The sequence below is a fragment of the Myotis myotis genome, unplaced genomic scaffold (genome assembly GCF_014108235.1).
Source record: "Myotis myotis isolate mMyoMyo1 unplaced genomic scaffold, mMyoMyo1.p scaffold_m19_p_15, whole genome shotgun sequence".
NCBI lineage: Eukaryota > Metazoa > Chordata > Mammalia > Chiroptera > Vespertilionidae > Myotis > Myotis myotis.
The window spans coordinates 26,066,999-26,091,153 of NW_023416319.1; the positions used below are offsets into that span (position 1 = coordinate 26,066,999).

The following is a 24,155-nucleotide window of genomic DNA, read 5'->3' on the forward strand; positions in this document are numbered from 1 at the left end:
CCTGATCTCCCCTAACTGCTTCTGCTTGCCTGCCTGATTGTCCCTAACCCCTCTGCCTGCCTGCCTGATTGCCCCTAACCTCTCTGCCTGCCTGCCTGATCACCTCTAACTGCTCTCCCCTGCCAGCCTGATCTCACCCCCAACTGCCCTCCCCTGCTGGCCTGGTTGCCCCCAGCTGCTCTCCCCTGCTGGCCTGACCTTGCCCCCAACTGCCTCTGCCCATCTGATCACCCCTTATTGCCCTCCCCTGCCAGCCTGATCTCACCCAATCTCTGTCTCTCTTTGTTTTTCTCAGCAGTCCTCCAGGCCTCCCTGCCTCCCTGTCTTCCTCTTCCTCTTTCCTGGCTGGGAGGGAGTGGGGCCAATGGGGGCCACTCCACCCTCTGCCTGCCCTCCCTTCCATCCAGGCCTCTTCAGGCCCAGTCTGTTTTGTTTCCTCATTCTGAGAGAGGCTCCGAGAGCAAGCTGGCAGGAAGGGAAAGAAAAGGAGAAAAGGCTGTGCCCTGGTGGACACTGTGTGTGTCTGTGCATGTGTGTGGTTGTGAGTGAGTGTGAGTGTCGGCCCCACCTTCCCCATCCTGTCTCCGCTGCCACAAGTCCCCACCCCCCAGAGCCTGCTGCGCACACAGCCTGGGCATTAGGTCAACCTTCAGTCATTGTGAATGTGATGGATCCAGGGTTTTTATATATTAGGATTGCATTGTACAGTAATACAATACTAAAAATTACTACTCAATAATTGTTTTTCTGCTTTTCAGCCTTCTAATTATCTTCAAACTTGACTACTATAGCACAACCTGATCTTCCATAGACTCTACATTCTCTCACTTCTTCATACATTAAAACAAAATTTATAAATGAAGAATTTTTCAAGTTTTTCTACAAATAACCAGATTTCTTAGGCAATAATAATCTTACTCTTGATTCTCTATACCAGTGCTATCCAATAAAAATGTAATGTGACTACATATATAATTCAATTTATTTATTGTCACATTTTAAAAAGTATAAAGAAACAAGTAAAATCAATTTTTATTATATTTCATTTAAACTAATAAATTCAAAATATTATCATTTCAACATGTAATCAATATTATAATGGAGAGACTTTCCTTTTTTGTACTACGGCTTTGAAATGTGATGATTATGATATACTTACAGCATATTCATTAGGACTAATCACATTTTAAGTGCTTGATAGCTACATTTGGCTAGTGGCTGTACTATCAGTCTTGTGTTTGTTTGTTTTTTCTAAAACGTTTCTTCAACCAGATTCTTTATTTGTTCATGTAGTACTCACCCCAAAGACATACTTTATATCAGGGGTCCTCAAACTACAGCCCACGGGCCACATGCAAATACAAATATTGTATTTGTTCCCGTGTTGTTTTTTTACTTCAAAATAAGATATGTGCAGTGTGCATAGGAATTTGTTTATAGATTTATTTTAAACTATAGTCTGGTCCTCCAACGGTCTGAGGGACAGTGAACTGGCCCCCTGTTTAAAAAGTTTGAGGACCCCTGCTTTATATCATACATTTGACCTGAATTGAATGTCTCTGCCTACCAACCTTCCTACTACCTGAATCATCAAACATATCTTCAAAAGTGCTTGGCCTCTGTTCCTCAATTGAGCTTTCTGTATGACGACCTAGCAAAAATCACATGGGCACAAATATTCAGCTACAATTCTTTATCAAAAGCACAATATCCATCAATGCTCTCAAGGTCATCAAATCTAGAAGAAAAGCTTATTATATTGACTCTATTCCAACAATAAATGCCAACTGTCATTTAAAAGCTTTCCTTAGTGATTTAAAATTTTCTGATAGAGAAAATGTCACCAAAATGATTATGTTAGCATTTAAAATCATTTACAAGTGTGACAGCTTCCTGGATCTAAGTATTGATTGAATACACAACAATGGTTACATACATGTGTAATTAACACAGTGACTTTCTTGAGACCATGGGTATCGGCACCAATTCATCACTTGTCTCTCAGACTGAGTCCTTCATGTAGAACTGAGAAAACGTCCATGGCTGACTTTGTGGTTCTAAATCGCGTAAACTGCCTTCATCTCTAGCTGGACCACAGCAACCTTCGAACTAGATTCCCTGTACCCATCTCATTTATTCCCAACAAGGCATGTATCATCATTGTTTTAAAATCACACATCTGACATAATTCAGTTTTAAGCACTCTTGGGATTAAAACTCTTTAATGGCTTTGCATTCAAAATGCTGTGAGCGGTTAGGAAGGCCTACAAACCAGGCTTCGCCTACCTCTTCAAGCTCATCACTCCCTGGCTCCCTGTGTTTCTTTAATTCTCTTCAAGAAGCCTAGCTCCTCGCCACCTGAGCTATTCCCCTGCCTGTAATATCTGTCAGATTTTACAGATCTCAGCCAAACATTCATTTCCTCAGAGAAGACTTTTCTGTCCACCCTGATGAGGGTGCACTTCATATTAAGATTTAACTCTGCGAGTAAGCAGCTGTAGAGTGTCTGCCTTTTTCATTAGTCTGTAAGTTCCACTTGGGCAGGAACCTTATTACTCTTTGTCTCCTTAATGTCCGGCTAGTTCATAATAGATACAAAATATTATAGCATAAAGATTAAGAGCTTGCTATCTAAAGTCAAGATTTCAGAGATTAGAGAATTGATATTTTGAGGCAAGTTGCCCAATATTTCCAAACCTTAGTTTCCTGATGTATAAAGAAAGGATACAAATGGTACCATTTTATTAAGCTATTGTGAAACCGAAATATAAAGTGCAAGACTGTTATTTTCTTATGCACTTGAGTGATTGTGTAGGTAATGGTTTCTGTCAAATCATATACTTCCTCTGTGTTTTTTAATCTTTGTACAACAAGCGACATTTTTATACTAGGACTTCCTATGTTATTTACAGGTAAAGAATCTGTTAGTTTGGCATAAAACTTGATATAGTTCTTTTGACAGCTGGAGTTTTTAATGTAAATTATAAACATGTTATTGATTTGTGCTTTGTGACTCTTGTAAATTTCAGTTATGTGACTCAGCATGTGTAAGTGCAGTCATTTCCGACACATTTACAAGATTACATATCAGGATATGCTAGTCTGGTATGTCCCAGTCCCCCAAAAGGTGCCTCCCTGTGAAGTTGTTTGTTGTCCTGCCAGCCAGCCTTCCCCTGCCAAGGCTCAGATCTCATTCAGTTCCCTCCCTTCCAGATCAATAGCTCCTTATTTATGCCAAGAAATTCTTGAGCAATGAGTCTTAGCCAAATATGTATTAATTGCATCTTAAAAGTACCCCCCTTTCCACAAGACCCAATCAAGTGCTTAGAGGACAGAGAGGACACTCTCAGCCATGTGACAACTATTTTTTAATCACTGACTTTGTGCCTGGGTGATTGTGGGTGCAATCACTCTACAGCTGCTTACTCACAGAGTTAAATCTTTAGCTGTAATTGTGCCGAATCCACCGATATGAAGTGCACCATCACCAGGATGGACAGAAAAGTCTTCTCTGAGGAAATGAATGTTTGGCTGAGATCTGTAAAATCTGACAGATATTACAGGCAGGGGAATAGCTCAGGTGGCAAGGAGCTAGGCTTCCTGAAGAGAATTAAAGAAACACAGGGAGCCAGGGAGTGATGAGCTTGAAGAGGTAGGCAGAGCCTGGTTTGTAGGCCTTCCTAACCACTCACAGCATTTTGAATGCAAAGCCATTAAATGAGACAGACATACTGAGGCAGCTGGTCTCCCACCCAAGTTCATTTGAAAATCAGATAATAGAGTTACTAACATTATCTCCACTTTACAGGTAGGGAAATGTGGATTAGAGTAATTAACTTGTCTACGGATTATAAATATTATAATGGAGCTAGGAACCAAACCTAAACAATTGGGACTTGAAGGCCCATGTTTGAGTACTGTGCTACACAAATGTGCTTCATGAACATCTTTGGTCTTCATGACAGCATATTAGGTAGGCCTCAATGAATGACTCTGTTTTGTAGAATTAATGATAAAGAACTTTCCTAGGGGCACACAGGTAATAATTAGTGGAGGTGGCTCTGGAACGTCCACTGATTAGCCCTAACATGAGCATTCTTTCCATAGCGATTCCATCTTACCTCTCAATCCCTAAGAGGAAAGGTCATGATATCTGTGAAAGCACTTTGAAATGAAGTGCCATAGACATGAGAGTGACCTTTTGTTATGGATGATCTTGATAAACATGAGCAGTACCCACGATATCCTTAGAAGGAAGGGTTAGGAGAGAACCGGTTCATTTCACTAAACCAATATATCCACCTGACACCATATTAGTGAGCAGGCTACAACAGTTGGAACCATCACTAGAAGGTCTAGGTTGATGGAACCTAAAAATGTGAAAATACTCAGCCTCATGTAAGAAATTTCAGGTATGAAATGAAAGGAAAGGCCATTGCTTACAGAGGATAGTGACTTTTCAAAATTTCTAGTTCTATTCAATATAGAAGAGAATAAGATGCTGCTGAAGCTTGGGTAATTTTCCAGTGTTGCAGGCAGTGCTTCAATGAGAGGAATTACATTTGGGAAAGGTCAAAGGGATGACTCTGAGCTGCTACCTTAAAGTGGTGTAGCTATGCAAAAGCCATCACAACACTCTTGTCAACAGATCTGTCAGCTGAATACCAGCCAAGCTGTCAACCTGGTTTTGACTCAGCACTTGGGTGGCCTGCTTTACATATTTATATGCACCCCTGTTATGTGCTGGCATTGCCCATTTCATTCCCTGCCCCTGCTGTTGATTTAGTCACTCCCTCTCGGTAGCTCTGATGACATAGATTTTGTTTTAGTTACTTTATTTATTTCAAGTCTGTATTAAATTCTGGTCTTGTCCTCTGTATAGAGCCACACGAATCCTCTAACAAGCAGATACTTTTGTGACTACATGAGCAATCCTGGACTTACTATTGGGATACAAAACAAGAAAGTTTTAGAGCCTAGGATTTGGATTTAGACTCAAGACCCAGATTTGCTTAAAATTCTTAAATATTTGACATGAGCTATGAAAAGAAATTATTTAAATTTTCTAAGCATCAGTGGTCTTCTACAAATAGATAAGCACAGTACTTGTATCACAAAGATGTGGACAGGGATGAATGACCATATCTTTTATAAAAGCTAAATAAGTTAATAAGTGCATAATAAATGCTAAGTAATGTTCATTATTTTACTTACCATCCTCACTGGTTGAAATTTCCCATCATATTTTAAACTCAATATAGAAGTCATAAGGGTAAGAACCTGGTTTTCTTCTTTCCTCCCATATCTCCAGACTCTAACATATAAAAAATGCAGGGTAAATTTTTAAAATTAATAATCTGTTACTTTGAGGACTTGTTCAGAAACTTCTTTGGCAGGGACTGCAAAAACCACCCAACACTAAGGAGACATCTGACACACCAAGTCCTGCACAAAGTAGGCTTATGGTTAAACTGAAAAGTGATTCCATGTGAAAGTTTTCTTCCTTCTAGAAGCTGCCAGTGTTCAGAATCCTAAATGTATAGTACAAAATCAAATGAAAAATATTAAATTGATATAATTGATGAAAGTGATGGTAATGTACCTTGAGATTCTTACTGAATATAAATTAAAACAGTATTTTTAAGATACAGCAATAAAAACAAGAAACTCCTACTTGCTTAAGAAATGCAATGTTATGATCTAATTATATTTTCATTCAGTTTAAGGCAAACAGTGTGGACAAATCCTGTCCACGAGAGTGAGAAAGATATGTAGGAAGACTTAACTGTACAAATCTTTTTTGAATAAAACATTTGCAACTAGTTAAGGAAGCAGAGGCAAAATGTAACTGGAAGAGTGGGCAAAGTCAGATTATGGGAAACTTTGAAAGACAGATGGGGGTTAGGGTTTGATGGAATAAAATAAAAAGCAGAGCGTTATCGTAAATTCTGTTGTGGTGGTATTTCATGGTGAAAAACCATTTTCAAAAGTAATAGGGAAGATGGATCAGTGCAAATGCTTGTAATTAAAGACATTAGGAAGGAAGCAGTAAAGCTCTTGCAGAGAAAAATTAATGTCCTAGAAATACTACATTTGACCAGCATTCTGAAAATATAGTTCATATATTATCTTACTAATTTATACACTTATACACCATGGACAAGTTACTTCTCCTTGACTGTGCTTACTTATATCTAAATTCAGAGGGTTGGACTCCATTACAGTTCTCCACAACATACTGGTAGTAAGACAGACAATTTCAGATAGAACAGAGAAAAGTTAAAAATTTTAAGTTACATATTCTTTTTATTTCATATTTTTACAATTACCTTCTTTATGTGAAGTTATACTGGTTACACATTAGCAGAATGATATAATTTTTCAAAAGAATCTTGACTTTTGCTTTTAGTCATGAGAGAATAACAGGGTCTGGAGTTATCGTCCTATCATAAAAATTAGAAAATGGAACCAAAGTAATAAACAACAGTTGTCAGACATTGGCAAGCAGGCAGCACTGTGATGAAAACAAGTAAGGTGAACCCTATGAAAACCTTAGCTTTCTGCCTACCAGCAATTTCTAAAGTCTGTACTCAGCAATGCAAAATTCAAAGTCTGGCACCCAATAAAAAATTTTAAGTATGGAATTGAAGCAAGAAAATATAACCGTTAGTCAGAAGAAAGGTAATCTATAGAACAAATGCACAAATGACAGAGAAAATTAAAATAAACAGAAGGTATGTTAAAACGGGTATTAAAATACGTGTATGATGTTAAGATTTAAAGAAAAACATGAAAGTAAGGAAGAAAGGTACAGAAAATATAAAAAAGACCTAAATGGAATTTCTAGAGATGAAAAATACAGTATCCAAAATTTTAAAAATGCACCAGCTATAGTTACAGCAGATTAGACAGTGCAAAGGAAAAGATTTATGAATGTGAAGCCATAGGAACAGAAACTGTCTCAAATAAAGCACACAGAGAAAAATACTGGGGGGAAAACACAGCTTCAGTGACTTGTGAGTCAACTGCAAGTGGTCTAACATATATGTATTGAGACCCAGAAAAAGTAAAGCACAGAAGATATTTGAAGAAATCATGGACAAAATTTTTCCAAATTTGATGAAAGCTGTATATGCCCAGATATAAGAAGCTTTTATAATTCCAAGTAAAATACACACGAAACCACAACCAGGTTTGCCCAAATCAAATTGCTGGCAATTATTGGCAAAAAGTATATTTAAAAACAAAAAAGGTCCATTAAGTACAAAGAAACCTATATGGTATTGCATACTTATCAGAAACTATGCATTCCAAAAGTCAACCAACAATTTTAAAGCACTGAAAGAATAACAACTAATTATGAAGAAGAACAATCTAAAAGTCTATTGTCAGAAAAAAAATCTTTCAGAAATGAAGGCAAAATTATAATAATTCACCAATCTGCCCAGCTAGAAATTCTGGGAGCCAAATCTTTGTCTTCTTTCAATCATCACTAATCACCAGGGAAATGTTAATCAAAATCATTATAAGATATGACCTCACACCTGTTAGGATGGCTATTATCAAAAAACAAAAGACAAATGTTGTCAAGGATGTGGAAAAATTAGTACCTTTGTACATTGTTGGTGGAGATACAAAATGGTGACATTGCTCTGGAGGTTTCTCAAAAAATTGAAAATAGAACTACCATGTGATCCAGCAATCCCATTTCTGTGCATATATACAATAGAATTGAGATTAAGATCTTGAAAAGATATATGTACCCTGGGTTCATTCCAACATTATTCACAATAGCCAATGTATGGAAGCAATCTAAATGTTCATTGATGAACAAATGGATAAGAAAAACATGGTATATACATACAATAGTAATTAAGACTTCAAAAAAGACATGTTTCCATTTGCAACAACATAGATGAACCTAAAGGACATTATACTAAGTGAAATAAGCCAGTTACAGAAGGACAAATACTTCATAATTCCATGTATATAAAATAGTATATAAAATAGTCAAACTTTTGGATGCAAAGAGTAGAATGGTGGCTGCCAGGGTCTGGGAGAGAGGGAAAAAAAGGGTTATTCAATAGGTATAAAGTTTCAGTTAGGCAAGAAGAAAAGTGCTAGAGATCTTCTGTACAACATAGTACCTATAGGTAACAATAACTTAAAAATCCATTAAGAGGGTCAATCTCATGTTAAATGTCCTAACTATAATAAAACATGAAGAAATGAAGGCAAAATAAATTTTTTTTGCAGAAAAAAACACTGAGAAAGTCCATCACTAGCAGATCTGCAAAATGAGCTATGTTCAAAGTTCCTCAGGCCAAAGGAAATAAGACAAAGAGAAATAAGGGCAGGGTCTCTCAAGCTTCTAATCAGAGACAAAATAACAATAATCTTGTATAATCCTATATAATAAAGAGCTAATATGCAAATGGTTGTCACACCCTCACACCATCACACCATAATGGCTCAGACACTCAACACTGGGGAGAGAGGAATGGGGACCAGGCAGGCATAAATGAGCTCACAAGAGAATAATGGGAACTAGCCAGGCTGTGGCTCAGGAGAGGAACAAGCCGCCCACCCCATGGTCCCAGGCTCCAGCGGCTGGGGCTGTGGTCTGGGAGAGGGGCAAACCTCCCACTCCGCGGTCCTGGGCAGCTGTGGCTGCGGCCCAGGTGAAGCTGCCTGCACACGGTCCCCTGCGGCTGTGGCCAGTCTGGGTGAAGCTGGCCTGGGTCCTGGGTGCCTGCGGCCGACCAGAGGGAGGGAAGCCCGGGTTCCGGGTGGGGGGCGAGGCAGAGGTGGTTAGGGGCAATCAGGCCAGCAGGGGAGCAGTTAGGGGTGATCAGGCATCCAGGCAGAGGTGGTTAGGGGCGATCAGGCAGGCAGGCAGAGAAGTTAGGAACAATCAGGCAGACAGGCAGGTGAGCAGTTAGGAGCCAGTGGTCCCAGATTGCGAGAAGCAGTCGGACATCCCCCAAGGAGTCCCAGGTTGGAGAGGGTGCAGGTCAGGCTGAAGTACTCCTTCCCCCCCACCCCCTACATGAATTTCGTGCACCGGGTCTCTAGTAACAATGATAATACTTTAGTATTATTACAATAGTAGTAGTTTACTATTGCTGATAACAAATGCCCACAAATGTAGCAGTTCAGAACAATATATGTTTATTACCTCACTGTTTCTGTGGGTCAGTACTCAGGCATGGCATAGCTAGGTCCTCTGCTCAAGGTGTCCCCAGGCTGCAATCCAAGTGTTGGCCAGGCTGCTTTCTCAAATGCAGGCTTTCCTGGGAAAGAATGGGCTTCCAAGCTCATTCGAGTTCTAGGCAGAACTCATTCCCTTAGAGCAGCGGTTCTCAACCTGTGGGTCACGACCCCTTTGGGGATCGAACAACCCTTTCACAGGGGTCGCCTAAGACCATCGGAAAACACATATATAATTACATACTGTTTTTGTGATTAATCACTATGCTTTAATTATGTTCAACTTGTAACAATGAAAATACATCCTGCATATCAGATATTTACATGACGATTCATAACAGTAGCAAAATTATAGTTATGAAGTAGCAACGAAAATAATTTTATGGTCGGGGGTCACCACAACATGAGTAACTGTATTAAAGGGTTGCGGCATTAGGAAGGTTGAGAACCACTGCCTGAGGGTCTTATGACTGAGTGTCCCGACTGTTTGCAAGTTATTAGCTGGCGGTCACCTGCAGATCCTAGAAGCCAGACACAGTGCCTTTCTATGTGGGTTTCCTCAACATAGCTGCTTACTTCATCAGGACAACAGGGAGAATTTCTTGCTCCAGTCTGCTAAGATGGTTTCTTACAGAATATAAAGTAATCAGAGAATGACATCCCAGCACCTTTGCCATAAACATAATCTAATTGAGGGTGTGCCATCCCGTCACCTTTGCCAATCCTAGGAGCAAGTCTCAGGTGCTTCCCTAACTCAAGGAAGGTGAGCTACACAGATGCATGGACATGAGGAGGTAAAAGTCATTGGAGGGGTCACCTTTGGGTCTGTGTGCCACATTATTCTCATGGAAACTTGCTGCTTAGGAAAAGGTGAGTGTGTTTCATTTTAGCAATAGTCCTCCATCATTCTAATTAGGTGCTGGTAAATTTCCTGGGTAACATCCTGTCCAAGGTAAAAATCCACATGATTGTAGTGTGGAATACATTTGTAATAAATAAGTCTGGTGATGTTCGGGAGTAAACTTTCAATGTCCCTGGGATCAGCCACAATGTCATGTCCACCACTCCACATTGCTGTTGGCACGTCCATCTTAGTAATGTTGTATAAGGGAGGCGTAAACTAAATACAGTTAAAGAGAGGGAGAGAAAAAAGAAGAGTGTTCACGAAAAATCACATTAGAGAAGTAACAAAATCGGTTTTTAAGCATCTACTTTAAATGTTAAAAATGTGCAGTTAGGATACACTTAGTGATATATAAACATTAAAATGTGAAATTTACTTGAAAGCACTTTAGTACCAAAATATGAATTGTACATTTTAAAAGACCACCATTATATTTTTTATTTGATTTTTGGGGAAATAGAAAAGGATCCTAGAGAAAAGGGACGCATTTCTTTGGTGGGGCATCTTTCTAGTAGCACTTGGACTGGGAATGTGTCCTTTTCAAACAAAATTTTGGATGGGATAAAATAGGACAAATATCAATACCCCTCCACATATGCAGAAGTCTGGGCCCAGGGAATTATTGACATTTGAGCAGCCTCTTCAGGGAGCGTTGAGACCCGTACATAAAAAACACACATTTGAAATACAATGTTAAAAAGCCAGCTTGTTACAGAAAAATCGGGCCTGGAAAGTTTTTCCTGCCCCCTTCTTTCTGGTAACACCACTCTCATGCTGATTTGACAAATTCCACTCCCCCAGTTTCAGGGTAGTCCAGGGGACCAGGCCTGGCCAATTTGTTCTTCATTCTTCTGGCCACAGTGATTATATGAGATGACTAAAACAGGGCCCGAGTTCTCCCTGGAACTTTTTGCCAGAGCTATTAAGAAAAACATTGCCTTTCCCTTTGGGTTTGCAGTTGGAAGCACTGTGTGAGTTAGATACATCAGTCACCATCCTACTTCTACTATCCTGGAAAGAACTTAAAAATGGAAACAGCATATGAAGGCAGAATTGAGAGAGAAAAAGCAAGAGAGAGCGAACGCCAATGCCAGTGTTTAAGTTCCTGGCTATTGTGAGTTTACCATTATACATTTTAATTCAGTAAAGCAGTATAATAGAGTTTGTTTCTGCTACTTGCAACTGGAAGTCTTAACTTTTACCATTTGCTACGGACTAACTTGTTTTCCCTCTAAATTCACATGTTAAAACCCTTACCCCAAATATGATTGTATTTGGAGATAAGGCTTTTAGGAGGTGATTAGGTTAAATCCAATAGGATTGATGGCCTTATATGGAGGGGAGACAGAGGTCTCTTTCTCTCTCCAAGAGCACACACCGAGGAAAGACCATGTGAGCACATAGCAAGGAGGAGGCGCTCGGCCAGCCAAAGGGAGCCCTCCCCAGAACCCGACTAGCTGCCCTGTTCTCAGACTTCCGACTTTCAGAACTGTGACAAATACATTTCTGCTGTTTAAGCCACTCAGTTACGGTATTTTTTTAAATCTCAGCCTGAGCAGATGAATATACAACAGTTAATTTTGGCAGCAAACAGTTTTCCCTCATTTTGTTTGGGTTTTTCTTATTTTCTCCCAAAGTCCTACACAAACTTTTCATAGCGAAACCTGAATCACCATTTTAAAAAATAGAATGTGTAAGCTTAATGATAAAGCTAATACCTGTGCGTCAGATCTTATCCAAACAGGTATCTGAGTCTCACATGGGGAGGCCATCATCTACCAGCTTTTTCTGGGGCAGCTCTATACTCTTGCTAAAGCAGGGAATCGGTTAATTACAAGAGTAAATGGTACTACGCCATAGCATGTTTGTCTGTTTGGGCACATCCACCTACATACATATAACCATAGCAGTTTAGAGGAAAATCGGATTTTTCACACCAATTAAGTTACGCATTTTTACTGTTGTAGCTAATATGGTGGCACTTTAAATTTGCTATTGAAAAAGTTTCCAAATTTCCTCAGCCCTGATTTGTAAAACCCTTGTATCTTTTTTAAAAAAATTTTATTATTATGTTTTAGAGAGAGAGAGACAGAGAGGAAGGGAGAGGGGGAGAGAGAGTAACATTGATCTGCTGCCTCTTGAACACCTCCTACTGGGGATCAAGCCCTCAACCTAGGCATGTCCCCTACCCGGTTTTCACAGATAATGTCAGGAAATATCTTGACATACCATTCTCTGGCTGATAGATAGCACTGCTTCTTCCTGAGGGGAATATTTCTGTTTGGTGTATCTTTAATTATCCTTTATTGTTTATTAAAAAAATGAATAGCAAATGACTTTCCAAGACAGTGTTAATAAGACAGTGTTAGCTCATTTTATGAGAGATGGATAAGAAGTCAGAGAATATGTTCTAGAAACATAAATTATGTATCTTTATTTCTCTCTTTAAAATATGGTCTCAAGCGCTAAGAGTTCTTTCTTTCTTTCTTTCTTTCTTTCTTTCTTTCTTTCTTTCTTTCTTTCTTCCTCCCTCCTCCCTCCCTCCCTCCTCCCTCCTCCCTCCCTCCCTCCCTCCCTCCCTCCCTCCCTCCCTTCCTTCCTTCCTTCCTTCCTTCCTTCCTTCCTTCCTTCCTTCCTTCCTTCCTTTCTCTCTCTTTTTTTGAGAAGATACTGGAAGAAGAATGGACTTTAGATCCAGAAACCCCTGGATCATATTTTGGTTCTTTACTAGCTAAATAATTTCAACAATTTACCTAATCCCCCTGAGCCTTGCAAGGTCATTATGAAGATCAAAAATAATGATACAGCACATGGTAAGAAACCAATAAGTAACATCTGATCTACATAAAATAGCTGGCATAGTTTGGGACCTACTAAGTACTTAATGAGTAGAGACAAAAGTAGGTTTATAGTTGTTCATATGAAAAATAACATGATGAATAATAATAATACAAGAATAAACTGTTTTGCATACTCACAACTGTAAACCTACTTTTGCCCCACCCTATATTATTAGTTCATTTGCAATATGCAACTGATGATTGTTAGTATCATACCTGCTGGAAGTGTATCATGTTCTGATAAGGGTTTCCCCAATCAAAAGCTTGGAACACACCAGAATGAACCGCCTATAACAAAATAAAAAGAATAAACACATTAAAATAATATAAAAGCATAGATTTAGAGACAATAAACAAGAAATATACAGAGAAGATTGACATTATGTTCCACTTTTTAGCACATGAGAAAATTTCATAAAGACTAATAAGCCAAATAATAACAATGATACAAATTTATACTAATTAATGAAACTGATTATCAAGCTTATATTCCCCCCTATAATTTTCCAATGAAAATCCTCAGACTGCAATGCCTTTAAGTGTTACAATGCTATACACAGACATTTTTAAAAAGATGCTGAACTGAATGATTCTTAAATATCTTGGCTTAAGGAATTTTTATACATAATTTTTAAAGGCACCACCTATGTAACTCCTACATTAAAAAATGACGGCCATTATTCTTAAACAACTTTAAACCTTACTATCCTTATCAGGTGGTCTAAGATATTACAATGTTACTCATTATTCTTAAACAATTTTGTTACTATTGAAAGGAATGTTTATTCACAGAACTTCTCAGTGCTTCCTGTGGGAGGTGTGGCATGGCTGTGTCCTTTTGTCTGCAAGGCCAAACATCCTGCCGCCTTATCAGTAATGTGGCCACAGGCTGCATGTCTGAGGTGCCATGCATGCCTATGATTGCATTTTAATTTTAGATCAGATGTTGGAATAGAAACATTCATACACCTAGGGGTTCTTTTTTCTGTTATTTGCCACCGATGCCGATTAGAAGAGACAGATAATTTTTACCTTTACATCAAGCACTTCATTAAATTATTCTGACTAAAGGTGTTTGTTTTTTAACTCATTTATTTATTTATTTATTTATCCTAACCCGAGGATATTTTTCTATTGATATTTAGAGAGTAGAAGAGAGAAGGAAAGACAGAAATATTGATGTGAGAGAAACACATCGATTGTTTACCTCCTGCATGAGCCCTGACCAGGGGCCTGGGCCAGGGAGGACTCTGCAACTGAGGTACATGCCCTTGACCGGAATCGAACCCAGGATCCTCTGTTTCACAGGCCTATGCTCTATCCGCTGAGCCAAACTGGCTAGGGCTCTAAAGGTTTTTTTTCACACTCATTGATTTAAACTTGATTTTTAGTTTTAAATGATTCCCATCAGATTTATATTGACAGAGTCAGCAACCTTTTGTTATTGAAATTCTGCAAATTTTCAACAATGGGAAGCAATAGACTGTACTAGCTAGGAACTTGGATTCTGGCATCAAACAGACCTGGTTTGAATCCAGGCTTAACAGAATATTGAACCGGAGGTCCAGGACAAGATATTTATCTTCTCTAAACCTATTTTTTCACCTGTGAAATAGGAATGACAATAATATTCTTCTTGTAGGTTGTGAAGATTAAATAAGGCAATGCATAAAAACATGTAGCACCTAGAAAAGTTCAAATCTCTTTTCACTAATATTACTACCATCATCTGCATCTTTGTCTATGTAACTGATGACCAAATATTTTATCCCCCATCTTTATTTCTATCCTGAAGAGGACTTCCTGCCAGAGAAGGGTACTTTTTAAGAAGTGTCAGCTGTGCATGTGTAAAGGATTGGCTATTTAGAGAGTGGAGGAGAGAGGGAAAGACAGAGAGAAATATCGATGTGAGAGAAACACATCAATTGGTTGCCTCTTGCATGAGCCCCGACCAGGGGCTCAGGCCAGGGAGGAGCCTGCAACTGGAGGAGCTTCCATTTGTAGAATGGAGATATCGATGTCTTTATTGAAAGATTGTTATGAGAATGAATTTGATGATACTGAATGAAACCATGTACATAAATAGCAGAGAGGCTCTGTCTCCTCACCAGTAGGAGGCCCTATGACTCAAACTTCATTTTCCCTATTTGAGTGTGAAGGCTTATCTCCTGAAGGTAGAACTCTTCAAAGAATTTCCGAAACTCTCAGCTAGTGTGTCAGGCTATCTATAGCAGTGATTCTAAATTTTAAAGCAAAGAACAGGGTGTAGGGTAAATTCCTAGAGATCTCAGCTATATATAAACTTTGGGAAGTTCTCTCTCTCTCTCTCTCTCTCTCACACACACTCACACACACACACACACACACACACAACACACACACACACACTTGGGTCAGACAACTATACTAATCGAATTTGACTTACCTTTGAGCTTGTCAAATATTGAGTAATAGAGTAATACATGCACATACAAAGCTGAGGGTAAAAGTAGACAACACTAATCTATTTTAATCCCTCCCTAATATTTTCTCTAAATTATTTCTCTGAATTATTTTCACGCTCTGAAATGGCCTATATGCCAACTGGAGGGTGAAATAGTCTATATCATGACACATAAAGTTCTATTAAAGCTAGTGATTTCCAAGAGGAGAAAATACAAGCTTTCCTAGAAAAAGCAGTTTGGGGTAATCTAAGGATCAGAAGTCAGTGAATATGTCTAGGAACCAAGCCCAAACTCCAGACACTGAAGATGTGAAGACTAGAAGGGTGTAAAGGAAACCCGCATGAGTTCACGCTGATTCTAGAACACCAACTGGACAGTGGCAGGTGCCTGCAAAACCCTGCAGGGAGTTCTCTGGGAGCTCTCCTCGGGGATCTTGCGGAGGTGTGTGTCTCATATCAGAAACAGGAAGCACGCACCTGGGCCCAGTGGAGCATGTTCTGAACAGATGTTCCTGCCGGGCTATGTGCCAAGTAAACATCCAAGCGACTCTGTAAAGTAAAGAGATTATGTCTCATTTGAAGGCTCATCGTATAATCACATCACAAGTAAATGTGAATATCTTTTCTCTGTTTTTCTTTTAGGAATAAACGTATAGCGTAACCTCTGAAGGCTCATTATCCAAAGAAGCCCATCTTTAAGAACTTTCCCTTCCCTTAGCTCTGTTCTTCTGTCCTGAGCAGTGTCTCATAGAGCCCACAGAGAACCTCCCACTAGTCAAAGACAGAAGATAATGCAGATTTTTCTTTCCAGTCTTGCCTGGGACAGGTCTAAGAGGACAAGAAGTCATCTTCTTCACCCGATGTCATGTCCCAAAAGACATTCTGAGAAAGTTGTTCGTTGTAAGACATTGAGAACAAATCTGAATGTTCACTTTGTCATCTGATTTTTAAAATGTGGTAATATTCTGCAAGGCTCTTTGAAAGTTTGTGGGACATAATCCATCCAATATTTTAACCTCCATTAACTCTTAAATTTATTCTGAATTTTAAAAACCCTTGATTTTTTTTCCATAATTTCAATTGCATTTTTTTTTAGTATATAAAAGAGTTATTTTCCACCAAAGTTGACATCAGAAACATCTTGGAGCTTAAAAAAATACTACTTATGAGTTACCCAAACCTAGAATCAATATTAAAATCTCTAAGACTGAGTTCTGGACATGTGTATTTTTTCAAAGTTCTGCAAATGCTCTGCTTAGGTATTCCTGGTTATACTGTACTAAAATAAACATTCTTGCAGGCATTGTAATATTCCATAGCCCAGTACCCAACAGTGAGAAAAAAGGCATTCTCACTATATAAATATACAACAGGGCCCCCCCCCCCCAATTTATGTTCAACTGTGTTATTTTGTGAAGTTTTTCTTTAGCAAACTCTCAAACCATGTTGAGAGGGTGCTTTTGAAATTATCTCTATTGAGTTTGCTTAAAGGTCTTTTTACTTACCTTTACCTACATGAAATGCTTCCATCTAAGTGATAGGCAAGCATGGATTCCCTAAGATGTGAAAAGGCAGTGGCTAAAACATGTTTTTCATAAACAATCTTTTATAAATCTTGCTTGAAATCAAGGAAAGTGTTAATCAGTGCTTTCCATTGACAGAGAGATACAAGTCTCTGGGCAGAATCTGTGACATAGGTGGAAACCAACTTCAGCTTTGTCTCTGGTTACAAACATATCTCCTCCCTGGCTGGGGAGTAAACAGTAACTTCCTCTCTTTTTCATTCCCACTCTGGGTCAGCTAGTGGTAACTAAAAAACGGAAAGGATCTCAATTAAGTTGGAAAGGACTGGACAAGAACTCTAACATTTATTCGTCTCAATATCCCTTAAACAGTGAATGTATAGCTATCATTAAAGAGCCACCCCTCCATCCCTTTGAGTTAAAGAAGTGGCTCACAAAATGGCCATTTCCACATCACTTATGAAAGTAAAAAAAAAAAATGATTTAAAAAATAGAGATACCTGAGCTCACTCCCTAAAATTCTACTTCAGTAGGTCTGAGATAGGGCTCATGCACAGCAAGATTAATTTCAAAACCATAGCCATAGTCAAAGTGAAGGACTTTTCAATGTGGTGCTTTGGCCACTAGCAAGAGTTGATGAGAATTTTCAGCAAAAAAAACCTTCTTCTCAAATCCTCCTATGAAACCAGGTGGACTCAGCTTTGGTGGGAAGCCACGAACATGCTAATTACATTTCCAGAGACAAAAAAAGCAGATCATGAATGTAGTTTGTATGCAATTTAGAATGAAACCTCCTAACTGCTGTTTAACAAAACATTTGCTTTCCCAACCCATCTATTTACACGTACCATGTTTAAGTTTTTTGGATCAAATCCACAAAAAGAAAATAGGAAGTTGCTGCAAATACGATGAAATAGCTTCTGGTTGCACACTTTGGTGGCAATGAATTGTTCAAGAAATGTATGAGGAGAGAACATCTTGTCACCAAATAACACCTGCAAGTTCAATTTAAGACACAATCAAATTTCATAGATGTGCATGTCAAGAGTGGAAAATGAGTGGTAATTCAGATAAGTACTGGACAGAAGATGACATCTTCTTAGTACTTATAACTAACTCAGTGAAACTGGGAGTTCCGTTAAATTTTGTCCTTGTAGTTCTTCCAACTCACCTCTTTTCCCAAGATCCTTTACTTGGAGTATTTTTGTAATGCCCCCTAAGAAATGAGTCCCCACAGAACACTGTTAAGGCTTTGGCATACGGGATACTTTGGTTTGATTTTGGACTCTGTCTCTTATACCTTAGGAAAGTATTTACTTTCTATTATCCTGAAATTTCTCAACTATAAAATGGAAACGTAATATGCACTAAGTAGGACTGCTATGAAGATAAAAGGTCATGTTTAAAAGGCACCTCGTGCATTTTCTAGAACCCAGTGACTGACACAGACTTAAAGAGTCATTCCTTGCAGAATCTTTTAATGAACTCTAGGGGCAAAAACTGAACCCAAAGAAATGAATCTCTACTAGTAGAATTTCAAGCAATGTTACAAGTAAGTTTAACTTATCTTTTGAACTTTAAGAAATTTAATTTAATTCTTGAAATTAAAACATAAATTAATATCTAAACTCCTTGCATATAAGTACAATGTTGCATTTTTAAAAAATAATAACTAGTTTTATGATCATAGGATAATAAACTAGATATAAAGCTAAAAAGATTTCTTTTTATTCTTAAAACTTTTGGAAACCTCCATTTATAGTAAAAAAAAAAACAAAACCCAAAAAAACAACTGTCATATCTCTCTCCTGGAATCCTTCATTAATTGACTAAAAGACAACAATAAATAGCATTTACTTTTATTACACAAATACCTTACAATGTGTTACACTATCTTTGGTAAACTAGATCTAGTAAATTCCTACTGGTTATAATTTGTTAAATTCTGAGCTTAAAAAATAGTTACCTTATACAGTCAAAGATAATCTTCATTCAATGGAATATCTTATATTCCATGGAATATTAATGAAGTATATGATATGTCATGACTTAATATAACCCTTAGTGCCAGAGAGAGGGAGGGAGGGAGGAAATAAGGAAAGAAGGGAGAGGCTACAATATGTTAAACTCATTCAAATCATACTTCTTTAGGTCTGACAAACAATAATTAACCATTGCAGAAATTATCTAATTTATTCTGGCCTCTTATTCACTTTATCCCAATCAGTGGGTTAATCCACTTAACAAATTGTAACTCTTCCTATATAACTGTCTACATGGTAGTTTAATAATAGTACCTATCTTTTATTTTTTTATTTGTTTTTTTAATAGTACCTATCTTTTAATAGAATGTCGACATCTATGTTCTCAAGTGTGATAACCTAAATAGATCTCCACAGGAATAAGTTAAAGTAGAAGGCAGGATCTGATTTAACTCAGTGGATATTTTTGTTTTTCATTTACCAATATCTTGGTCATCCACACTTGGCAGAAAATTCATGTGAAAGAAAACAGCCAATTCAGAGAGTAATCAACGAGGGAAATACTTTTGAAAAAAGAGGTTATAGCTATCATAAGGGGTCCTTGTTCTTTGTTCTGACAGTTGATTTTCCTAAAGACAGAGTGAATTAGCATGGTAGTCTCTGACTTGACTCCACTGCTATGTCCATGCATGAATGACTCAGCTAAACTACCACCCATTTACCTAAGAATAAATAATTGCTCTTTTAACCTAAAAGGGAGGGTAATAATGCAGACTAAGTAGCCATATAGCATCCACTTGGAGAGTGGTAAACATGCTGACTTGTCACTGTAATTCCAAGTTTGTTCTGGAGGGGGCATGTTTGTCTCATAGCAGTATAGAGATAGGCTTTTTCTGTTAACTCTTTTGGCACCTGTATGAGAATTAGAAAAGCCCTCTCCCCTTTTATTCTGCACACATGGCCCCATGCCAGGGCACATGGCTGGCCAAGCAGAACACGGACTGGATTCAATAGCTGAGCTCCATAAATAGCTACATACTGGACTCGATAGCCTGTTTGGCTGCATAAGGATCTAAGACTGACGTCTTCAGGTTGGCATGGAAAATGACAACATATAAAAAGGGCACTGGCCATGGATGGTCTGATCAGATCTGGATTCAAATTCTGGTTCTGTCATCCGTTCACTAGGTGATTTGGGACAGAATGCTTAGCTTCTCTGAAACTCAAATTCTTCTTTTAAGAAATGGAGGCAATATTAATAATCCTTATTGTTGTAGATAATATGTTAAAAAAAAGCAAAGGGTCAAAGCAAGCTATAATTTAGAGAAAAGAGAGACAATTAGGAATTAGTGGGTCATATGTGGTAGCTCCTCTATTGGAGTTAAAGCTCTTTCAGGGTAGCCTTTCGAAAACTACAAATCTGATCAAGCCATTTCTCTGCTTAACATACTTCATTGGCTTCCCATTACTAACAGAACAAAAATCAAAACTCCTTAACATGACACAATCGTTTTCCATTTACTGTCCCCTACTGTCCCTAGTCAAGTCTACCATGACTCTCACATGCACCCTAATTTTCAGTCATACCAATCAGCTGAATGTACCTTTATAGACATAGCCATTTTCTGATGCTATGCTTTTGAAATAGTAGCTCCTAGATATATTTTCACAGAATTGAATTGAACTGCACTACACCACTGGCATTTCAAAACGTGTGAAAGGCTGAAGCAGAGCTGTACAAATTGAGAAAAATAGAAAGAGCCCACCATCTCGAAATATCTCTTAGCTGTGTGGAAATGCTAAAATAAATTAGCAAGCTATTTACCCAGCATAGGGCCCAGTCTAGGCTGAATCTCTATGGTACAAGAGGGAAATGTGAGCATTTTCCATGTTGCTTAGTGGTTTTCCTGCTATTGTGTTTCTGGGTTGTATAAGTATAGAATTGACTCATCATAGGTTAATTTGCTTATTATTATTATTATTATTATTATTATTATTTACCAATCAAAATCCCTGGCTTCTATAAAAATTGTCTCAGCTTTATTTGCTTTAATTGAAATCATTGATTTCAATTATACACTGTGATTACCTTTTGTCTAGTAGGGGAGAAGCCATATTAATATGCAACAGGAAAAAACACCAATACACATAGACCAATCCTCCTTGATAAGTGATCAGTTTAGTTAGCTGTCGGCTAGTAGAAAAATCTGGGGTCAAAGACCCCATTGGCTTCACACTGTGATCTCAACCACTACTCATACTGCCCCTCAGAAACCAGGGGCCACTGGGGAGAAATTTAACCTACTAGATTAAACAAATCAATTCAGCATTTGCTTTATCTGTAACTGAGGAATGACATACATGAGAGAGAAGACATTGATGAAGATAACAGGGTAGAATGGCATCAGAGTGAGCCCCCTGAACCCTATTACTAAAATTGCACATCATCAGTAAGCTTACATGGATACCTCCAACACTTATTATAGTCTCAGAGGTTTGTAAAATGTCACTTGGTTTCCTTCTATTGAAATCAGTGGGAACAGAGCTAGTTTTCATTCTACAGGTTTAAACTGGAGAAGTCACATACCTTGACTCCTTCTCTGGAAAGATTTGTTAATTTTCTCAGAGGACTGTGGGTGTATTTCACTGTAATGACTGGAGCCAATGCAAAAAATATTTTAATCCTTTTAGCCAGCTCTGGATTTGTAGAGAATGCTATGAAAGCTGAAAGGGAAGAAGACACTAGTTTATAACAATTCTTAATTTATCTTAAATGATAGCAGAAGTATTATATTAAAAACAACAACAAAACAAACATAAAATAACTCAGAGTAAACACCATCTGTAGAAAGGATTTTTCTAAATTTCTCAAGAATGGAATTGGCTAATGCAGAATAAAGTGTTTTCTGTCTCCAGAGAGGACAAGAATTGCAGAGAGGGTTCAAATATCCCTTGTGGGGTATGTCTAGGTAAATTCCTAGGACCATTCCTGCTCAACCACAGTCTTTAGTATCAGACAAAACTGAGCTATAATTTTGGCTTCCCATTTACCAGCTGTGTGAAGATTTGGGTAAGTTATCTACCCTGTATAAGTCTCAGTTTTCTTAATCTGTAAATGTGGAAAAAAGAATCCTCATAGAATGATTCTTTTAAAGGTTAAAATACATACATATTATTTGGCAGTATCACCATTAGAAAGGATCTCTATATTACCATTTGTAAAATATGAATGATAATGGTTTCACATGTCTGTAGTTTTCAATGAGAGAATGTATGTAAGGTGCATAGTATAGTTCAGGCATATAAAGACCAGCTTTATACTAGAAACCTAATTAGGATTAAGATATAGAAAAGAGACTGGGGGAAATGCTGTTGGCATTGTTGAGGTCTGTAGCTGAATGGGGAGCCGTGAAAGGAGTGAAGTGTCTCATGGCTCTGAGGCATGGCCCCATCCACATCCACTCTGGCCCAGTGCACCCTGGGAAGTGAAAGGCACACTAATTGTGGCATATAATCAGTGGGATTTATAATTTTCTGCTTTCCTTTTGGTGTCTTCTCTAGACTACGAGATCTTTAAAGGAAAGATGTATACCATATTTATTTCTTACCGAGTGTCTGGAAATTGTTTGTTGTGCACATAGATAAATAATTCTCTCAAAATAAATACATTTATGTATTATGAGAGAATTATAAATAATCCTTCTGGCATCATTATGAATCTACATAGGTTCAGTCCAACGGGAAAAGAAATCATTGTTGTGGTTCTTGTTTCATTTAATCTTCAAAAATCAGCCAGAGGAAAGGGTTTCCCACCTCAAGTCCCCAAGCTAGAGACTGTGCACAGAGGGAATAAATCCTGATCCCTTTCATAAATATGGAAGAAGATCCTCTGACACTCTCAGATCACACTTGCCCCAAACACACCGATGGTGGTGCCTTGGGAGTGGCCCACATAGAAGAGTCGCTCCTGTCCAGTTTTCTCTACAATAAAATCAATCGTGGCTGGAAGATCATATTTAGCCATCTCATCCACACTGCAAAAGAAGAAAACAACAAAATTGGAAAAACATATCTCATTGTTAGGCCTGCAATATCCAAACACATTCATTGCAGACATTCGCTTTTCTTAAATATTAAGACTAGAGTCAATATATGATATTATGGGTCTCTGTGACTTTTGAGGATGTCACCTTGATTGCAAGAATAACGTTGTTAAGAAAATGGAACCAGAAAAATCTGATTTGCAAAGATCTACAAAGGCTTTTCCTAAAAGGCCAGTCATATTTCACCTAATTCTACAGCAGATTTACCAAACTCCCTTAAAAAGAACAATGACCTAGATAAAAGCAAACCGTTTTGCAGACCTCAGCCCAGAAACACTGAGTCAGTGAAGACTCGTGATAATCTGAGTATTTATCAATCACCTCAGGTGGTTTTTTTTCGTGTGTGTAGTTGGGAAAACACTCACGTAGGGAACCATCATGTTATCTGCAATAGTTTAATGAAACACCTGCACTGGGTGTGGAATTAGGAAATGCAAAATCGCTTCCAGGTATAAGGCAGGAATGAGGCCAAGGGAAAACTGCTTTAATGACCTTCAAGGTATGGTTCTTCGCTCTTATGCAAATACAGGGGTTTGATCCCATGACCAAGACCTGACTCCAGGGGCAGGTTTCCGCACTGTCCTCCGATGGAGGGCAGAGTTCTTTCACTTCTTGGAGAGTAAACATTTGAGTGTCTGGTTCACAAGCTTTTCAACTAAAACCTTGTTTCTGGTCCCATTTCTCAATCAATTCCTCTTTAATAAGAGCACCATATCAACTTCTTTTGGGGTCCATATGGACAAAGTGATAGTCTTGGAACTAACCTTTCTAAAGCTGACCTTTGCATTTTGATTTTTTTTGCATATATATTTTGCATACACATGCATACAGCAAGTGGTGTTTTAAAATCAAACATAAGTGCAATCATAAGGGCCTTTTTTTCAGAGCCCGTAAAGAAAGTCGGTGTAGAGGTGGAAATATTCGTTTTCTTCTTGTGAATTCCATTGGATGTATTTGAACAGAAAGGGAAAAATAAAAGGGTGTTCATTCATATATAAATGACAAAATACACACTTTATTATATATATATATATATATATATATATATATATATATATATATGTATATATATCAAGGTTTTAGTTGAAAAGCTTGTGAACCAGACACTCAAATGTTTATATATGTGTGTGTGTGCGTATATATATATATA

The 24,155-nt window shown here is 38.1% G+C and overlaps 1 protein-coding gene across 7 annotated transcripts in view; it reads right to left on the reverse strand.

Annotated features, from left to right (window-relative positions):
- LIPK (lipase family member K) overlaps positions 1 to 24,155 on the reverse strand; it is a 44,890-nt gene that overhangs the window by 1,226 nt on the left and 19,509 nt on the right. For 2 of the 7 annotated variants that reach the window (XM_036336698.1, XM_036336692.1), the window contains exons 5-14: positions 22,827 to 22,936; positions 21,490 to 21,626; positions 17,769 to 17,915; positions 15,875 to 15,946; positions 13,171 to 13,242; positions 10,028 to 10,330; positions 9,179 to 9,293; positions 6,330 to 8,053; positions 5,440 to 5,531; positions 5,215 to 5,314 (exon numbers count right to left, since the gene is read on the reverse strand). In XM_036336698.1, the coding sequence (XP_036192591.1) occupies positions 10,097 to 10,330; positions 13,171 to 13,242; positions 15,875 to 15,946; positions 17,769 to 17,915; positions 21,490 to 21,626; positions 22,827 to 22,936 (772 nt within the window). In that variant the 3' untranslated portion in view covers positions 5,215 to 5,314; positions 5,440 to 5,531; positions 6,330 to 8,053; positions 9,179 to 9,293; positions 10,028 to 10,096. Of the gene's footprint in view, positions 1 to 5,214; positions 5,315 to 5,439; positions 5,532 to 6,329; positions 8,054 to 9,154; positions 9,419 to 9,540; positions 10,331 to 13,170; positions 13,243 to 15,874; positions 15,947 to 17,768; positions 17,916 to 21,489; positions 21,627 to 22,826; positions 22,937 to 24,155 lie in introns of those variants that run through there. The other 5 variants (XM_036336693.1, XM_036336694.1, XM_036336696.1 and 2 more) reach the window with 5 other exon arrangements.